A 17,010-nucleotide genomic window follows, 5' to 3' on the forward strand; every position below is an offset into this window, starting at 1 on the left:
CATTTTGAAGAACTCCCTCAGAAAACAGCAGGAAAGGACAGATAGAAGAAAAAATATAAAAGCAAAGAAATAGCAGCTAGAGGTAGAAGTAACAGCATCTGATGACATGGGGCGCAGAGAAGAGAACAATATAAAAACTGAACAGAAGGAATATTTGAAAAAAATAATGGAGATAGAATTTTCTATAATAAATAAAAGATGAAAAGCCTTCGATTTGAAAAGAGCTCACAAAATAGAGCAAAACACGAGAGATAAGAGACCCCACGGTTAGACACATTATCATAAAATTTGAGAATATCAAAGATAAAGGAATTATACTTTTTTTCCCCCAGGGGGAAAGAGAAGATCCCACGCAAAGGTACAAGAACCAGACGGCCATCAGACTTCTCACCAGCAACAGGCACTGATATTTTGAAGTAAAGGAAAGAACTTTGAGCCTCGAATTTTATATCTAGTGAAAGTCTAGAAGACTTCAAATTTGAAGAAATAAGAAACTGTTCTCAGATTTGTAAAGCTTTAGAAGGTTGGCTACACAAAGATCCAAACGAAACTGCTTTTAGAGGAAGCACTCAAATAAGAAGAAAAACAAGGCCAAGAGATGCTTTAAGAAATAGGAGAAGTAAAGGTGATCAGATATCTTGGTGAAGACCATTGTTGTCCTCAAGAAGAAAAAGAAGGTGAGGGCAAATAAAAGGAGAACACACATTCACAAGAACCTAGAATGAAAGTTGTATAACCTAGACAGTGTGGGCTGAGGTAGGGAAATCAAAGAGGCCTAGGAGAGTATTACAATACTTGTCATGAGAAGCGGAACTATAATTACTGATTTGTTTCCAGCTATCAACAAGGATACCTAAACGTGACCAAGGAAGGGTGACTACCTTGAAAACAAAAGTAGAATGTATAGCTTTTCACTTGACAAAAGAAAACCCAATCTATCCCATGGAAAGGTGGAAAGGAGAAAAGAAAACAAACAAACAAAAAGGACAGTAAATGGAAAATATAAAATAAGGTGGTGGTAGAAATAAAAATCAAAACAGCAATTATAATACATGTAAATGGATAAAACTAATCAAAGCACAGAGACTCTCATGCTGGGAGAGAAAATTTAATCTAAGAATACATGCCCTAGGGATGCCTGGGTGGCTCAGTCAGTTAAGTGTCTGCCTTCGGCACAGGTCAAGATCCCAGGACCAAATCCCTCATCAGGTTCCTTGCTCAGCAGAGAGCCTGCTTCTCCCTCTGCCTGCCTCTCCCTTTGCTTGTGCTCTCTTTCTTTCTGACAAATAAATAAGTTAAAAAAAAAAAAAGAATACATGTCCTAAAAAGACACACTTGAATTTAAAAGCACAGAAATACTGAAAATGGAGGCACGAAAAAAGATATACCAAGAAATTAAAAGAATGTAAAGAGCTATACCAGGCAAATGAACCAAAATTAGCTGAGATTGTAATCTTAACAGCTGGCAAAATAGAAAGTAATGCAAAAAACGTCATAAGAGACAAAGAAAGATATTAAGTACTGGAAACAGGAAAAATAGACAAGAAGATAGAGCCATCTTGAACATATAGAACTTACTAGTAATACAGTGTCGAAACACATCCAGCAACAACTGACAGCTATAGGGAGAACCATGTAAATCAACAATTGTAGAAGTAGATTTTATTGTAATCATTTTGAAACTGATAGATCTAGCAGAGAAAAATAAGCAGAAAAGGTGAAGAACTGAATAGTGTAACTAAGAAGTCTGAATTTATGTTGCACTTTATGGAGAACCCTCCACTGAACACATTCTTTTTAGGTAGAGGGAGCATTTATGACCATGAATAGAGGCCATAACTGAGGTCTCAATAAATTCCGAAGGATCAGTATCCTACTGACTGTGCTCTTTGATCATAATGCATGAAAACTAGAAATGAAAAAAAATAAGGAGCTAACATGTCATATACATTTGAAAACTAAATAACTTATTATATTATGTAACTCCTTATTATATAACTCGGCTTTAAAAGAAAATCATAAAAGAACATAAAAATGTTTAAAGCTGAAGATAATGAAAATACTACATATAAACTTTTGTAGGATGCGGTTAATATAGAACAAAATTTATATCTTTAAATACATTTATCAAGAAATAAGAAAAGTTAAAAATAACAGGCTTAGCACTCAATTCAGGAACTTAAGAAAAGAGCCACAGAGCAAAATAAAATAAACAAGGAGAAGGGAAATAATTAAGAAAAAGGCAGGAATCAATGAAATGGTGAACAACAGAAGAGATTAATGAAGCCAAAAGCTGGTTCTTTACAAAGATTAATAGGATAAACAGATCTTTAGCAAGACCAAGAAAAATAGAACGAAGATAAAAATAAATGCAGTAAGGAATAAAAAGGGGGAAATAACTATAAGCACAAAAAAACACTTTAAAACAATTTTAAAACTACAATCAAATAGGTGCTAACAAATTTGAAAACCTAGATGAAATGTAAAAATGCCTAGAAAAATATAGAAATCCAAAACTGGTGAAGAAGACACAGAGAAATTGAAAAGGGTTTGAAGAGCCCCTTCCCCAAACCATCCAGATTTAGATGCCATTACATGTGGTTCTTCCAAAAGGTCAAGGAAGAGCAAATATCTATTTTACGCACGTTGTTCCAGAAAATTTTATGCACTATCAAATGATGAAAATTTTACAAACGTAGCTGCAAAAATGCTGCATAAAAATATTTGCCAGTTGAATATAACAGTGTATTAAAAGTAAAACATTATGGAATATACTAAAGGAGCAAAGTTATTATTGTCTCAATAGATGCAGAAGAAACTTTAAAGTTCAACAACCTTTTATAATAAAAACTCTTAGCAAACAAGTTAGACAAGTTTAAATAGTAAGATCCTATTACAGCAAGTATACATGACGACAAAATTTTAGATGCATTTATTCCTTTTAAAACTGGAGACACAGAAAGGATGCCCACCAATCACCATTACTGTCTAACAGAGAACTAAGAATGGTAGTTCAATGCTCTATGGAAAGATAAAGAAGTAAAGGGATAGGACTGAAGGGAAGAGATAAAACCTCTTTTTGTAGATGATATGATCACCTACATAAGAAACAGAACAAACTATGAAAATGAGTAAAAGGCCTCAGCAAGTTTATCAGATAAAAGGGGAACTTCTAAAGGAAAAGAAAGCATTTCTCTAGGTCAGCAATAACCAACTAAAAAATGTAGTGAAAGTCAGAGGTCATTCATGATAACACTAACACTAGAAAGCATCTAGAAAATAATCAAGATTGGGGCACCTGGGTGGCTCAGTTGGTTAAGTATCCGACTCTTGGTTTCAAAGACTCCTGATCTCCTGGGTTGTGAGATGGAGCCCTGCATCGAACTCCTTGCTCAGTGAGAGTCTGCTTGGATATTCTTTCTCTCTGCCCCTCCCCCTCCCCCCTAAAATAAATAAATAAATCTTTTTTTGAAAAAATAGAAGACAATAATCAAGATCATATGACTTCTATGTGGTAAACTTAGAAATGCTAATAAAGGATTGTGGATAATTTGAGTAGATGATATAATATAAAAAATTGACATCTTCCTCAATTAATTTTTAAATCCAATGGAACCTAATCAAAATTCCAGTTGGTTTCTGGAAGGACTTGATAAACTTATTTAAAAGTTATCTGGAAGAATAAAGGCCCATAAATAGTTCACCCTTTAAAAAGAAGAGTAAACAGAGGGAATTTGCCTCATCAGATACTAAGACATACAGAAATGCCATATTAATGAGTACAGTGTGTTAAATTCAAGAACAGACAAACAGATTAAAGGGATAGAATAGAAGGCTAAGACATAGACCCTAAATGGAGAGATGATTAATTGCTTAGCAAACTGATGTTAGGAAAAGTGGTTTCTTACATGGAGAAAAATAAAACTGTACCCCTCTTTAAAACCACACACAAGATAAAAAAAAATACAATTATAAAATCAGAAAATGTAGGGAAATATATCTGTAACCTAGAAGAGTGTAAAGACATCTTCAGTAAAACTTGAAAACACACCAGGATTAAGGATTTCTAGTTAGTGAGGGGACAAAGTTAACAGATGGCAGACTGAGAGAAATTTCAATCTCTTAATCCAACAAAGGATTGATATCTCAGACATATATAAAGAGTTACTGCAAATCAATAAGAAAAAGACAGCTACAGCAATAGGAGAAAAGGGCAAAGACTAGGAACAGGCAATTTACAGAATAGGAAACTTTAAATGTATTATTAAAAGGACCATGAGGCACCACTGTTAGACTTCAGAAAGCTGAATGCCAGTAAGTGTAGATAAGGATTGGGAATCAGGGATCCTTGTGCATTGCTGGTAGAAGTGTAGACCATGGCAGTGCTGAGTAAGCTTAAGCTTATGCATACCCTGGGAGCCAGTGACTTTAGGTCCTGGGGTATATTCCAGAGAAATGTTCACGGAAGTCCAAAGGAGACATGCATAAGAATATTCAGTGCCTTTCTGATGGTTGGGGGTGGTTAGAGACACGCTGGAGTTTCCTCTCTGGAGGAATAAGTAGGTAAAGATGTGCATGATGACCAACTCATCCCAGTTAAACCAGGGCTTTCCCCATTTTATCCCTTCCGGTCTGTGTCCCAGGAACCCCTCGGTCCCAGACAAACCAGGAAGGCTGAACCCCCTCATACGTGTTGGACGTGCCCATAGAGTGCGGAGCAGCAGGGAGAAGCAATAGACTCTCGGAGCAACATGGATGGAACGTAAACATCTTGCTCAGTGAAGTAAAGTAAAATATGTAACACGATATTATTTAAGGAAACCCATTACATACTCACAAGACAGCCACACAAATTTTGTAAGAATACACAGGAAACCAAAAGATGCACGTTAGATGCACCGGAATGGTTGTAGACGGAGAGAAGGAATGTGGGGATAAAGGAGAATGACACATACACGACACATGCAAACATACATCGGAATAAGGGCAGGGTTGTGGGAACACTGAGACAATGGGCTATAAACGGGGCAAATAACTTACTCAATCAACCCTCTGAGCCCGAGGTTCAAAAGGAAAATAGCTTTTCCGGGAGACGCAGTGGGAGAGGTACCCCGATCACTCTTAGACAAGGATGATGTCTCTATTAGACGGGCTTTGTTGGAAACCCAGGCGGGCTTAGCCTGAGCCCTCCATGTTCCCAGGGATCTGGGTAGGGAAGCTCCTCTTTGAGCACTGCTGGACCCTCAGCCAGGGGCTCATTTTTAGGCCTCTGACACCTGCGGGCCCTTTCTCTGGAGAACAAAAATCCCCCAGAGGGCAGCAGGGTATGGGCTGGGTCCGCACTGCCCTTCTGTGGGTCAGTCACTCTGCACCGGGCTCTCCTGTGCAAAGGCCTGGGAGAGGGGTCCAGGTGGAAGGGCCGGGGTTCGAGCGGCCCCCCAGGGCATCCTACCTCATCGAAGTCAGCCACATCTTCACAGTTCTCCAGCACCCGGGAGTAGAAGGCTTGCCCTGGGTGGGGAAAGAGGACAAGAAGCGGGGGTCAGATCTCTCTACCTGGCATTCTCCATGACAGCATTTGGGTTCACATAGCGCTGTTATCAGCCAGGGCCCCATGTCATGGGCCGTGCTCTCCGGGCTGAGGCAAGTGCTGTCTTATTTGCCCCCCTCGGGAGCCCTGTGATGCCGGCAGGTCAAAGGCCACTAGCTCCCCCTTACAAATGGGGACACTAAAGTAAGAAGGGGCAGGCGTGTCAGAGGTAGACATGAGAGGGGAGCCCCAGACTCTTTTCTCCATCTTGTTGCTCTCCCGGTGGCTTTCTTGGCCCCCTTTTGCCGTCTCCTCAGCTCTGCTGGCTTTCCCTGGCCTGCAGCTGCCCTGAGCAGAAGCCTGGTCCCCAGGGCGGCAGGCGCACTGACAGCTGGCAGCCCCCCCACCCCGCCCCCCGCCGCCCCGTGACTGTAGGCCTAGGAGCTCCTGCCCAAGCCAGCCCCGACACAACCAGGCCCACCCCAGACCCTCTTCCCCGAAACCCAAGGGCCTTCATCTTCCCCCTGCATTCTCATTCATTTTTCTGTCAGCCTTGGAGGGGAAAGCCTCGGGCACTTTCTCCTGCATGTCATCCCCTCCTTTCCCCAGTGGCACGGGTACTACTAAGTGTGATACAGACACATTTTCCCACACCCCACCTGCCCATGTCCGTACACCACCTGGCAGGGCAGAAGCCAAGCTGCCCGCTCTCCTAGCCCATCCAGTGAGGACCGGCTGTGTTGCTGGAAGAACCATAACCAGGAATGATGGAGGACAGTCCTGGGGGGCAAGGGTGGGCAGTGTGTGGGATGCATGGGCCAGCTCAGTTTACTTTGAGGAATACTCACTGGAGTCTGCAACATACCAGGCCACCTCCTGGTGCCTCGGGATAAAGGAATGGATACAATCACAGGACCCCTGCCCGCAGAGAGCTCATAGCCTAGTGGGAGCTGGAACAGGTTTCCAGTTCAATACCATATAATCCATACCCCAAGACACAGTGCTGTGTGAGATAGAGAAGTGGTACAGAGAAGAGAGGATAATAAATATTGGTTTGGGGGGGATTTTTTGTTTTTTAGAGTGTGTGGGGGGGTAGAAGCATGTGGGAAGGACTTGTAATTTCTATGAGGACAAACCCAGAGATAGGGTACATTAAAAAGAAATTATTATTTAGGATTAATTTATTTTCATCTCTCAATTGTACACCAAAGAGGGGAGAAAAGCTAGCATGTTAAATGGGATCCTGTATATGACTCCCCCACCCTCAGCACCCAAACCAAATTCCTTTGTGAAAAGACAAAGATCTCAAACTATTAGAAACCATTAGCTCTGGCTAAGGGGCCTGAGAAGAGATTGGAAGCAGCCTACTTTGGCCTTTGACTGTATACACTACAGTCTGACATTTTTTCCATGACCATGCTTTACTTTTGTCATTGAAAGAAAAATGCTTTGAAATCCCCACCAACCTAAACCAGTGGCCCATGTCATTGAAGGACTGTCTCAAGGATGAATTCAGCCCCACTCCGAGGCTGAGTGGGGGTTGTCACTGATGGGCAAGTTGGGGACCCAGGAAAGGACTTGGCAGCAGAGAGGGCATGGGAGGGGCGCACGCACTGAACCGGTACGGCCAACACCAGGCCAGGGAGGGGCTGGAACGAGCCCCCTCCAACCCTGCACTGCGATGGGGCTCGATCCCCTGGGAGCCACTTCTGTCCCCTGGCCTTGCTTCCCTCACTCGCGTCATCAGAGGGGTTGGTACAGAGATCTCCAGGGCCTGCCTGGTGGTTAGAACTTAGGAGCAAGTATGCAGCTACCCACCCCCCCGACAAGGAGGAGGCCAGGGGTTTGCTGTCCGAGGCAGGTAGAGGTCTGTGGAAGGGTGTGTGTGTGTGTGTGTGTGTGTGTTTAGAGGATGGACATGTGGGAGGAGGGGCTGCATCTCAGATAATGAGGAAGAAGCTATAAAGCAGAAGCTACATACACGGAAAATAGATGCGAAGGAGACAGATGGGAAACAAAGCCTCTCTAGCACTAGACAGGGACAAAACAAAACAGAAAAACCAGAAAGAAAAATCTTACCCACAAACCCCAGGGCAGCCAGGGCAGTTCAGGGAAGCATGAGAGATGGTGCCTGAGCTGCTTGTAATTTCCCCACAGGTAACACACAATGTAAATTGGGAATCAGGTGAGCATATGTGTGCACCGGGGCTTCCCCAGGGACCTGTGGCTCGGAATCATCAAAGGCATCTTCATCCTCAAAGATGGTAATGAGCCTGGATGAGGCTGTGTTCCAGGGTTTCCCCGGAGTGAAAACCAAGCAGCCCAGCCGGGGTGGAGGCAGGGAGGGACCGTCCAATACAGTGCAGGAAGCCACAGAGGCTCAGACCCGTCCCCACTTGCGGATTTCCTACAGCCTTGTTACAGAGGACATAAAATACAGTGAAATTAGCCACTGCAGAATTTATACACCAGGGCTCTGCTCCAAAAGGCAGTAAAACCTCATTGCCTCAGGCTCTGGGGGTTTAAATGTGGTGAATATTGTCAAACAGGATGAGCTAAATTTTACCTCTAGATATTAAAAAAAAAAAAAAAAGATTTGCTAAACCAAACCAAATCACTTGTACAGAGACAGAACGTCCTTAAGCATTTTTGAAAAGTCGCGTTTTAGGTGGATTTGTACAAACAGCATCAGGGATCATTCTGGTGGTCCTCTGTCTTCGCTAGGACAGAGCCAGGGGACCTCTGTCATCCCTTCCAAGTTATCAGTGAGGATTCCTAACCCTGTCTCTCCTTTCAAGTTCATTTCTACTTACCATCTTCTCCACTCAACACCGGTCATGTTGACATTTCAGCTCCATTTCAAATGGCTTTCAGACAAAAGCACTTAAAATCCCAATATCCAATCCCCTTTCTTGCCATGGAGAAGATTGAGAATGAGGCTTGAGAGGAAGAAAATAGCCTGTTCCTTGCAGTGGGGAGGCTTTGTGGGTAGAGTGAGCAGGAGATCAGGGAAAATAGAACAGCACGCCCTTCCTTCGGAGGGAGCTGCTCGGGGGATAGCGGAGCTGTTGGGTTTGGAATAAACTCGTCCTTGAGACAATAAATCAAGTTTGGATAGTAGACTCTGAGCTCACAACTATAAGAAGTGCCACGATGTCGGATACACCCAAATGGAGGGACTCAAGAGTCCAAAGCTTCACAGAAGTATCCGGTATATCATTTGCCATTTAAAATATCCCTCCTGCAGCTACCCTCCTAGATAAGGGTGAGCTCAGTTCTTGTCTCATTTGCAGGATGGAGTGCTAGTCTTTCACGGATGTGACTTAAGGGTACAAAGTGCCCCGTCTGCACCAAACAGCTCCCTCTTCCAGGCAGTTGACCTTGTTAGAGCCAGACCTTGAGAAAAGGCAGGTACGTAGGGACTGGGTTGGTAGCTGGTGTGCATTCATTCACTCCCACATGCAAGAGAGTCTTCTGCTCCTGCTGTGGCAGCACGGCCATTCGGCCCTGGAGGAGGGGACAGTTGTTATACAAGAGATTTTGTCGTGGGGCACTGGCCGAAGAAGCTTATTATAATCCAGCAGGGGGAGAGTTCAGACAGGTAAAAGGCTACCTACTATACAAGGCAAAATTTGATCATTAGCAAGCAACAGAGTGGGAATAAAATGAGCACACAGGAAAAGGAGAAATTACTTCAGCTTAGCAGATCAGGGAAGACATGGTAGAGGCAAGGGCATTGACCCTGGGGAGATGGGAGAGAGAGGGACATCCAGGCAGAGAGGGTAGTGTGAACGAGTGTTTGTGAGTGTGAGCAGAGAATGGAGCCTTGAAGGAGTAGGAGGTCATAAGACAGGCGAGTTCCAATGGTCAAGGGGAAAATGAAAGTCTCCCCTCAGGGAGCAGCCCACTGAAGGAAGAACTGAGATCGGGGTCCTGGGGTCCAGGTTCCTGAGAAGACAGAGGGTGGGGTGCTGGGCCATCTAAAGGAGAAGGGGAATGTCCTGAGGACAAGCTTCAGGGACATCATGCCCTGTACCCGTGTCAGGAACTGGCTCTTCCAGCCCTTGGAGTCTCAGAGCCATCATCTGAAAACTGGGGGCAATTATCCTGGACCGGCTTACATCCTGGAACCGGAAACTGTGAAACTGAGTGAAGTGTCAGGTCCCTTCCAGGTACAGGGGGCCACAGGAGAGTGGTGAGGCTCTTGGACCAGACTGCCTGAGTTCAAACCCCAGCTCTCCCACTTGCTAGCGAAGTTAACCTCTCTTTGTTAGTTTCCTCGTCCATAAAATGGAGCAAACGGTAGTGCTTGTACGCCTGGGACATAGTTCATCACCCAATTAAAAAACGGCTATTATTCCATTAAAGGGTCCTGTTCTTGCTTTGGACATTTAAGTTATGTCTCAAACATAAAAATGGTCTTCTCTACTGTGAATCACGTTGTGTTAGCTTATTGTTAGTAGTATATAATCAGAAATGACTTTCTTCCTCATCTACATATTTTTCAAGTCTTAGGTATTTTAGGTGTGATTAGCTCTTTTTTTAACGAGGTAAAATTTACATTCACGGATCTTAAGCGCACAACTCAGTGAGTTTCAATAGCTGAGTATACCCGTGTAATTATCACATAATCAGGATTTAGGACATCTCCATTTTCTTAAGATGGTCTCTCGCCCCTCACTTTCCAATCAGTCTCTACCTCTTATAAGTAACCACTGTTCTGATTTCTATCACCCCAAAGTTAGTTTTGCCTGTTTTAATATTAATATAAATGGTATTATATAGAACGTACTTCTTTGTGTCTGGCTTCTTTTCGTCAATGTAATATTTATGTAATTCATCCGTATTGTTGCATATATCAGTAATTCATTTATTTTTGTTGTTGAGTAATATTCTGTGTTTAAATACTCTTTGTTTCAGGATTAAGTATGATGTTGGCTGGATGTTTTCTGTAGTTGCCCTTTATCAGATTGAGGAAGATCCCCCCTCTTCCCGGTTTGCAGAGCATTCTTATCATGAATAGGTGTTGAATTTTGTTAAAAGCTTTTCTGTATCTGTTGGTGGTTTTTCTCTTGTATTGTGTCAATGTGGTGAAATACTTTGGTTAATTTTCTAATTTTAAACTAACCTTGCATTCCTGGGATAAAATTTACTTGTCATGATGTGTTACCCCTTTCGTGGATTGTAACTCAATCGACCAATATTTTGTTAAGGATTTTTACGTCTTTGTTCACGAGCGGTATTGGACTCTAATGTTCTTTTTGGATAAGGTCTTTATCAGGGTTTGGTATGGTGAAATGAGTTACAAAGTGTTCTTTCTTCTCTATTTCTAAAAGTTTGTGTAAGAGTAGTATTATTTCTTCTTTAAAGATTTTCTAGAATTCACCAGCGAAGCTATGGAGACCTAAAGTTTTCTTGATGGGAAAGCAGTTTACCATCATTATCATCATCATTTTTATTTCGAATTTCATTTCTTTAATAGATTCTGGACTCTTCAGATTTTCTATTTCTTTTTGTGTCAGTTTGGTAAAGTGTTTTTCAAGGGATTGGTCTGCTTCATCTGAGTTGTAGAAACTTAACCGAGATACAGTTATTCATGGTATTTTCTTATTTTCTTTTTAATGAAATGATATCCTTTTTTTCATTCCTGATATTGATAATTTGCATTTTCTTGCTTTTTTTTTTCTTGGTCATTCTTGCTACGGTTTACCTATTTTATTAATTTTTTTCAAAGAGTCAACTTTCAGCTTTGTTGGCTTTCTCATTTCCTTTTTTATACTCTTGGTTTTAATATTTTTTTGGTTGTACTTATTTCTATTTTTTGAAATGAAATTCGCAAACCATTTAATTTATCCACTTTAAGTGTACAATTCAGTGATTTCAGTACATTTACAAGGTTGTGCAACCTTTCCCACTAATTCCAGAATATTGTGTCACCCTAAAAGAAAGCCCACACTCATTAGCGGTCATTCCCCATTGCCCCAGGCCCTGGCAACAACTTACCTACTTTCTATCTCTATGGGTTTGTCTATTCAGGGCAATTCATATAAATGGATTCATATGATATGTGGTCTTTTGTGTCTGGCTTATTTCAATTAGCATGATTTTTTTAAGACTTGGGTTTAATTTTAGTAGCTTCTTAAAGCAGAAACCTAGATCACTGATTTTAGACTTTTTTCTTTCCTGCCGTAGGTATTTAAAACTATAAATGTTGACATGGTGTATTTTCATTATCATTCAGCTAGAAATGTTCTATAATTTCTCTTCTGTTTACTTCTATGACCATAGGTTATTTAGAAGGATATTGTTTAATTCTCAAATATTTGGAGCTTTTTAAAATCTCTTATTGTTATTAATTTCTAAGTAAATCCCACTGGGGTCAGAGAACATACTTTGCAGGATGCCAGTCATCTGAAATATATCGAGACTTGTTTAACCACCCTTCATATGGTCTAGCTCGATGAATAGTCCATGTGCATTTGAGAAGAATGTGTATCTTTAAGTTTGGGGTGGAATGTCCTAGAAATGCCAGTTAGGTCAAGGCGTTATCAAATGTTCTATATCCCTAATGATTTTTGTGTCTAGTTGTTTGTAATTATCTCCTGTAATAACACTTTCTCCTCACAATAGTCCTTAAATAATGTGCTCTCTGAAAAATCACCAGGGACTCAGAGAGCCAGATTTGGGTTATGCAGAATCCCTGGGCCTCCCATAAGGAAGGTTGTCCCTTCTCTCCCCCAGTTCTCAGTTAGATGGAGCCTCCAGTTACTTTAAACCCTTTATTTTCTACAAATCTCATTCAAATATAATTTCCACCTTCATTCATTTATCTCTCCTTTCCCTGTCCTGTTAACACCCAGGTATACACAGTAGAAACTCAGGCTTATGTCAGAGATTCATCAGAGAGGCAGGGGACAGGGCAGGGATTATAAACCCCATTTCTGGCTCAGCTTAACCTACACTTCCTTCTAAGTGCTCACTCAAACTCTGACTTTGTTATGTAACTAACTGATGGCCCCAGGTCTATTTTTCAGACCCAGGCACTGAGGCAAAGAGAGCGTGGTGTTTTCCCTTGAGCCTAAGACAGTGCCAGCCACACACTCAGCCACTGCCAGGTCTTAGGTTCCCCATGTCTGTGACAGATTAGAGGAACCCATGGTCCTAGTGATCCACAAGCTGTACAGAGTACCTGCTCTATACCAGGCACTGGGCATTTAATAAGGCATGGTGGGAAAGTGACTTTTTACATTCCTAAAGGGTGTAAAAATATTGTTAAAACTGATTTTATCTTAAACGTTGGCTGGGGCGGGGTGGGGGGGGAAGCCAGTGAGTGGAAACAGACTTTCAACTAAGCCAATGAGCCCTTCGGCTTTGAAAAAAAATAAAGTAGTAACAAAGACTGTTGAGCCACTGTATCAGGGGTGGATCAAGTTCAAGCAGGAAGTAGACACGGGCTGAAGGTAAAAATGATCACATGATATTCTCTGTCTCAGGAGACCCTCCTGGAGCTGTCAGTGTGAGGAGCAGTTGCTGCCTGGTGCTGCCGGGATGGGGGATGCAGAGTGGCCCCTGCCACGAATCACAACTGTTCCCCCTGCACCTGTGGGTGTCACCTCTATCCCAGGGCTGCTCTGCGCCAGGCACTGTGGGGGCCCCCACTGCCCGCCCTGGAGGAGCCCGCCTTTGTGGCTCTAGGTGTTTTTACCTCATCATCTCATGCCTGGAAAAATTCGGAGTGTCAGCAGGAATCCCAAGGTGGGTCAATAAGGCTCTGCCCACCTCCCCGCCCAAATCCCTGAGTCCACGGAGTCCCCGAGAGTCCATGATCTGGTCTACTCCTGTCTCTCTGGAAGTCTGCAGCAGGTGCATGGGACGCAGAGCATAATCCTTATGTTTACATAGCACTTTACAGTGTGTATCATATACATATACACAGCTGTATGCATATACATAGCACTTTACAGTGTGTAGAGCCGTTCACGTATATCGCCTTTTTCACTTGACCCCAAAGCAGCCCTGTAAGGACTCAGGCATATCTCACCTTCTCCTAGACCTTCGCGTACCCCCTGGACTCCAAAACACTGGGCTCCAGCCACCTTCCTGGGGACTCACTGTACCAAGCTTGATCTCTGGCTTCCTGGAGGACATTTTCACTAGAATGACTGACAGACAAGTCTGTCCTTTCTGTGCCCCCACCCCCAAACCTGCTCTTCCTCGCATGCTCCCCTCCTCCACCAGGGGCCTCACCACCCATGCAAGTACCCAAGTAAGAAATCCAGAGGCACTCTCAGCCTGCCCTCTTGCTCACTACCAACTCCAGAGCTCACTACCCCCTCTCTGAACCGATGTCATCCCTCCTCTCCAAACCCACAGCCTTCCCATTAAGGCATAGCCCTCTACCTGTACCTCGGTGCCAGCTTCCTCCCTGGGCTCTTGGTCTGGAGTCCTGACATCCAGAGTGTCCTTTCCAAAACCACATGCCCTTTTCCCATTCTCCTGCTAAAAGCATCCTTGACTCCTATTCACTCACAAAGCAGAAGTTCAAACCCTCTGTGTTTGGGCCCCTGCCAATCCTCCAGGCCACTCCCACCCCATCCCCAGCAAGCACTCCCAGCTCCCTAAACCCTTGATGTGGCTCCACACCATCGCATCTATACTGCTATTAGCCCTTCTGCCTGGAATGGGGCCTTTTGTAGGTTTTGTCCCAGCTAAGAAGAGCCAGCTTCAATATCAGCCCATCCCCCACGCCCCCCACCCCGCAGCTTCCGGACCTCCTGGTCTGCATGGGTTTCCCTTGCCTCACGCTGCCCTGCACCTGTACCTCCCTTTCCAGAATATTCATCACGCTGCTCATGGTGATTTGTGCAATGACTGTCTTCCCCTTGAGGGCAGGGACTACGTCTTTAATTTATTGCTGTCACGCCAAGCCTAAAATAACACTTGGTCCATAGCTGACCCTCACTGAATATTATTATCTGTGAATGAAAGAAGGAGTGAATGAATGATAAACTACGTGATTTACAAAGCACATGAAAATGTAGCTTTTAATGAACTGGAAGAAAATTATGACATCGATGAGACAATTAGAAATTTGACCACTGACTGACTATATGAAAGTATGAAGGAGTTAGTTTTTTAGGAGTGATATAATGTGTGAGTTTAAAAAAATTGAGTCCTTGTCTTTTATAGCTATGTAATGAATATTTTCAAATGAAATGGTGTGGTGTTTGGGCTTCACTTCCAAATAATTTGGGGTATGGGAGGAAGAGGGGCACAAATGGGACAGGACTGGCCAGGAGTTCACAGATGTTAAGACTGCACTGGGAGAGCTTGGGGGCCAAGGCACTACTTTCCCAGCTCTTGTATGTATTTGAGACTTACCGTTATAAGAAGTTAATAATAAAAAAGGGTCAGGCCCAGCCATGGGCGTAGGTGGGAGGGCTATAGCTTTTATGTTATGAGTGAGGGTGGGTAAGACAACCAAGGAAGGCATCGCAATTCAGGGAAATTATTTGCAAATCTATTCTGAGCACATTTCCAGCAGCATTTTTGCTGAGGGCCTTTGTAGCAGAAGACAATTTTATGGTCATTTTCATATCATGAAAACACACTCATCAAAGCAGGAGAAGTCCGGGGAATTTTCAGCCGGCTCTGCCTGCTCTCCGAGGTCTGCATTGGCTTGCTCTGGGTGCGAGGCGGGGACATTTACCACCTGGGACTTTAGACAGAGAAGATCTGTCCCCACCCTCACCCCTAGGTGGTCAGGTGGTGACGGGCCTGTGTGAGCTGGGTACAGTGGAGGTTGTGGGAGGCACAGTGAAAGCACAGAGCTAGGTCCACAGCCAGTGTGGGCTGCCGAGACTGTCCTAAGGGTCCCCTCCATTTGTCCCCTTCTGTGGGGGCAGTGCCCACCCCCTTGTTGGTGGGGGTGACACTTAGCCCACACGCTCTCAGAGAGGAGGTGTGGGGCAGGGTGGGAGTGCACATACAGGCCCAGGCATCCCGGGAGCCTCCCAGGACTGGGGGACTGATTTGCTCTGCCTCGTTCACCAGGGATGGCAGCGAAGTCTCCAGATAGAAGTCCTATTGACCATCAAGAGGGAGAGGGCCTCCATTTTAATGGGAGAAAGAAATCTAATTTGGAATCCTGGTGGTCCCCACAGCCATGAGTGCAGGCATCTGGTCCCCCATGCCCAGGCCGGGGCCCCACCCCCTCCCAGCATACCGTCACTCACCTGGCCCCATGGATCCTGGCTCCTCTCCCTCCCCGGAACTTCCCTGCAGCCTCCGCTCCAGGCAAATCTGTCGCTTCCTAGTCAGTGCACTTAACTGGGATTTCCCTCCTCTGGCCTCTGGTCCCATCAGTCCCTCACCCAGAATGGGCTCGCCTCCTGCAACAACCCCTCCTTCTGCATCTCTCCCTCACCCCTCCTTCTGCATCTCCACACTTGCAGGAAGGAAGCTGCCATCCCCGGGACAGGCTGCTGTTTATGGCTCCCCCCAGGCACACCTTGACCCTCCCTAGTCAGACACCATTTCCCCATTATGTCTGCACACATCCCTATCTGATTATGAGACCCTGGTTTGCCTACGAAGCCCCGCCCGGTACGACGTGTTGTACACAATTGTATGCAGAAAGAGCATAGTCTAGGAAGTGCTCGGGCCACACGCAGCCCCTCTTGCTTCTGACCTTTGGGCCAGAGCTGGACTCCCCAGCGTTTGCTAGAGGATTGGGTCAGCCTCCCTCTGGGGCCCCAGAAGACCCTCTGGGCTCGGAGGTCGATGGAGGGTTCTTTTTGTGGCTGCTGAGGCCTCTTCCAGCCCTGGATTCCCCCTTGGATAGAAAGCTGGGGTGGGGTGGGGGGCTCTCATTTGGGGATGCTAAGCCAAAGAATGGCCGTGCCACAGTGGAAGGTTTAAAAGCCACTGATGAGTGAATACCTCAAAGACAGGAGTTGTGTCATATTCGTTTTGATGACAGGTCCCAGGGCTCCGCATGGGGCTCAGGATAGCTAAGGTGGGATCTCTGTCTTGAAGGTACTCGGACGTGAGTGCAGCCTACAGAACTGGGGCAGTTTCTAAGACACCAAGCGCCCTAGTTGAATTCGACAAGAGTACGCACACTAGCACTGCTAGGAAAGGGGAAGGCTTCACAGAGGAGGGAGTTCTCAGGATGGACGGTGGGGTGGGCGTTGTTCTAGCCAAAAGAGATGAATGTTTCAAGATCTGGAGATATATAGGGCTTGTATCTTTGGGGAGTGGCAGGAAATTCTGTGTTATGGAAATGCAGTGGAGTGGGCTGGGTAGAGGAGGAGGGAGAAGTCTTTGATAAAGCAGACCTTTATCACCACCGGTTCAATCACCAGTTCGGGTGAATTATCTGGAGATCAGACACAACCCCCAGATGTCACCCATCTCACACATCCAATCCCCAAACCCCATACCTTGGCAAGAAAGCTCAGGGATGGGGAGTACAGGGA

At 44.5% G+C, this 17,010-nt stretch overlaps 1 protein-coding gene across 3 annotated transcripts in view; it reads right to left on the reverse strand.

Moving 5' to 3' along the window:
- Positions 1–17,010, reverse strand: part of OTOF (otoferlin) — a 91,179-nt gene that overhangs the window by 70,605 nt on the left and 3,564 nt on the right. For all 3 annotated transcript variants that reach the window (XM_040622999.1, XM_040622997.1, XM_040622998.1), the window contains exon 2: positions 5,453–5,511. In XM_040622999.1, the coding sequence (XP_040478933.1) occupies positions 5,453–5,511 (59 nt within the window). The remainder of the gene's footprint in view (positions 1–5,452; positions 5,512–17,010) is intronic.

This window comes from Ursus maritimus, unplaced genomic scaffold (assembly GCF_017311325.1).
Source record: "Ursus maritimus isolate PB19 unplaced genomic scaffold, ASM1731132v1 scaffold_6, whole genome shotgun sequence".
NCBI classification, from domain to species: domain Eukaryota; kingdom Metazoa; phylum Chordata; class Mammalia; order Carnivora; family Ursidae; genus Ursus; species Ursus maritimus.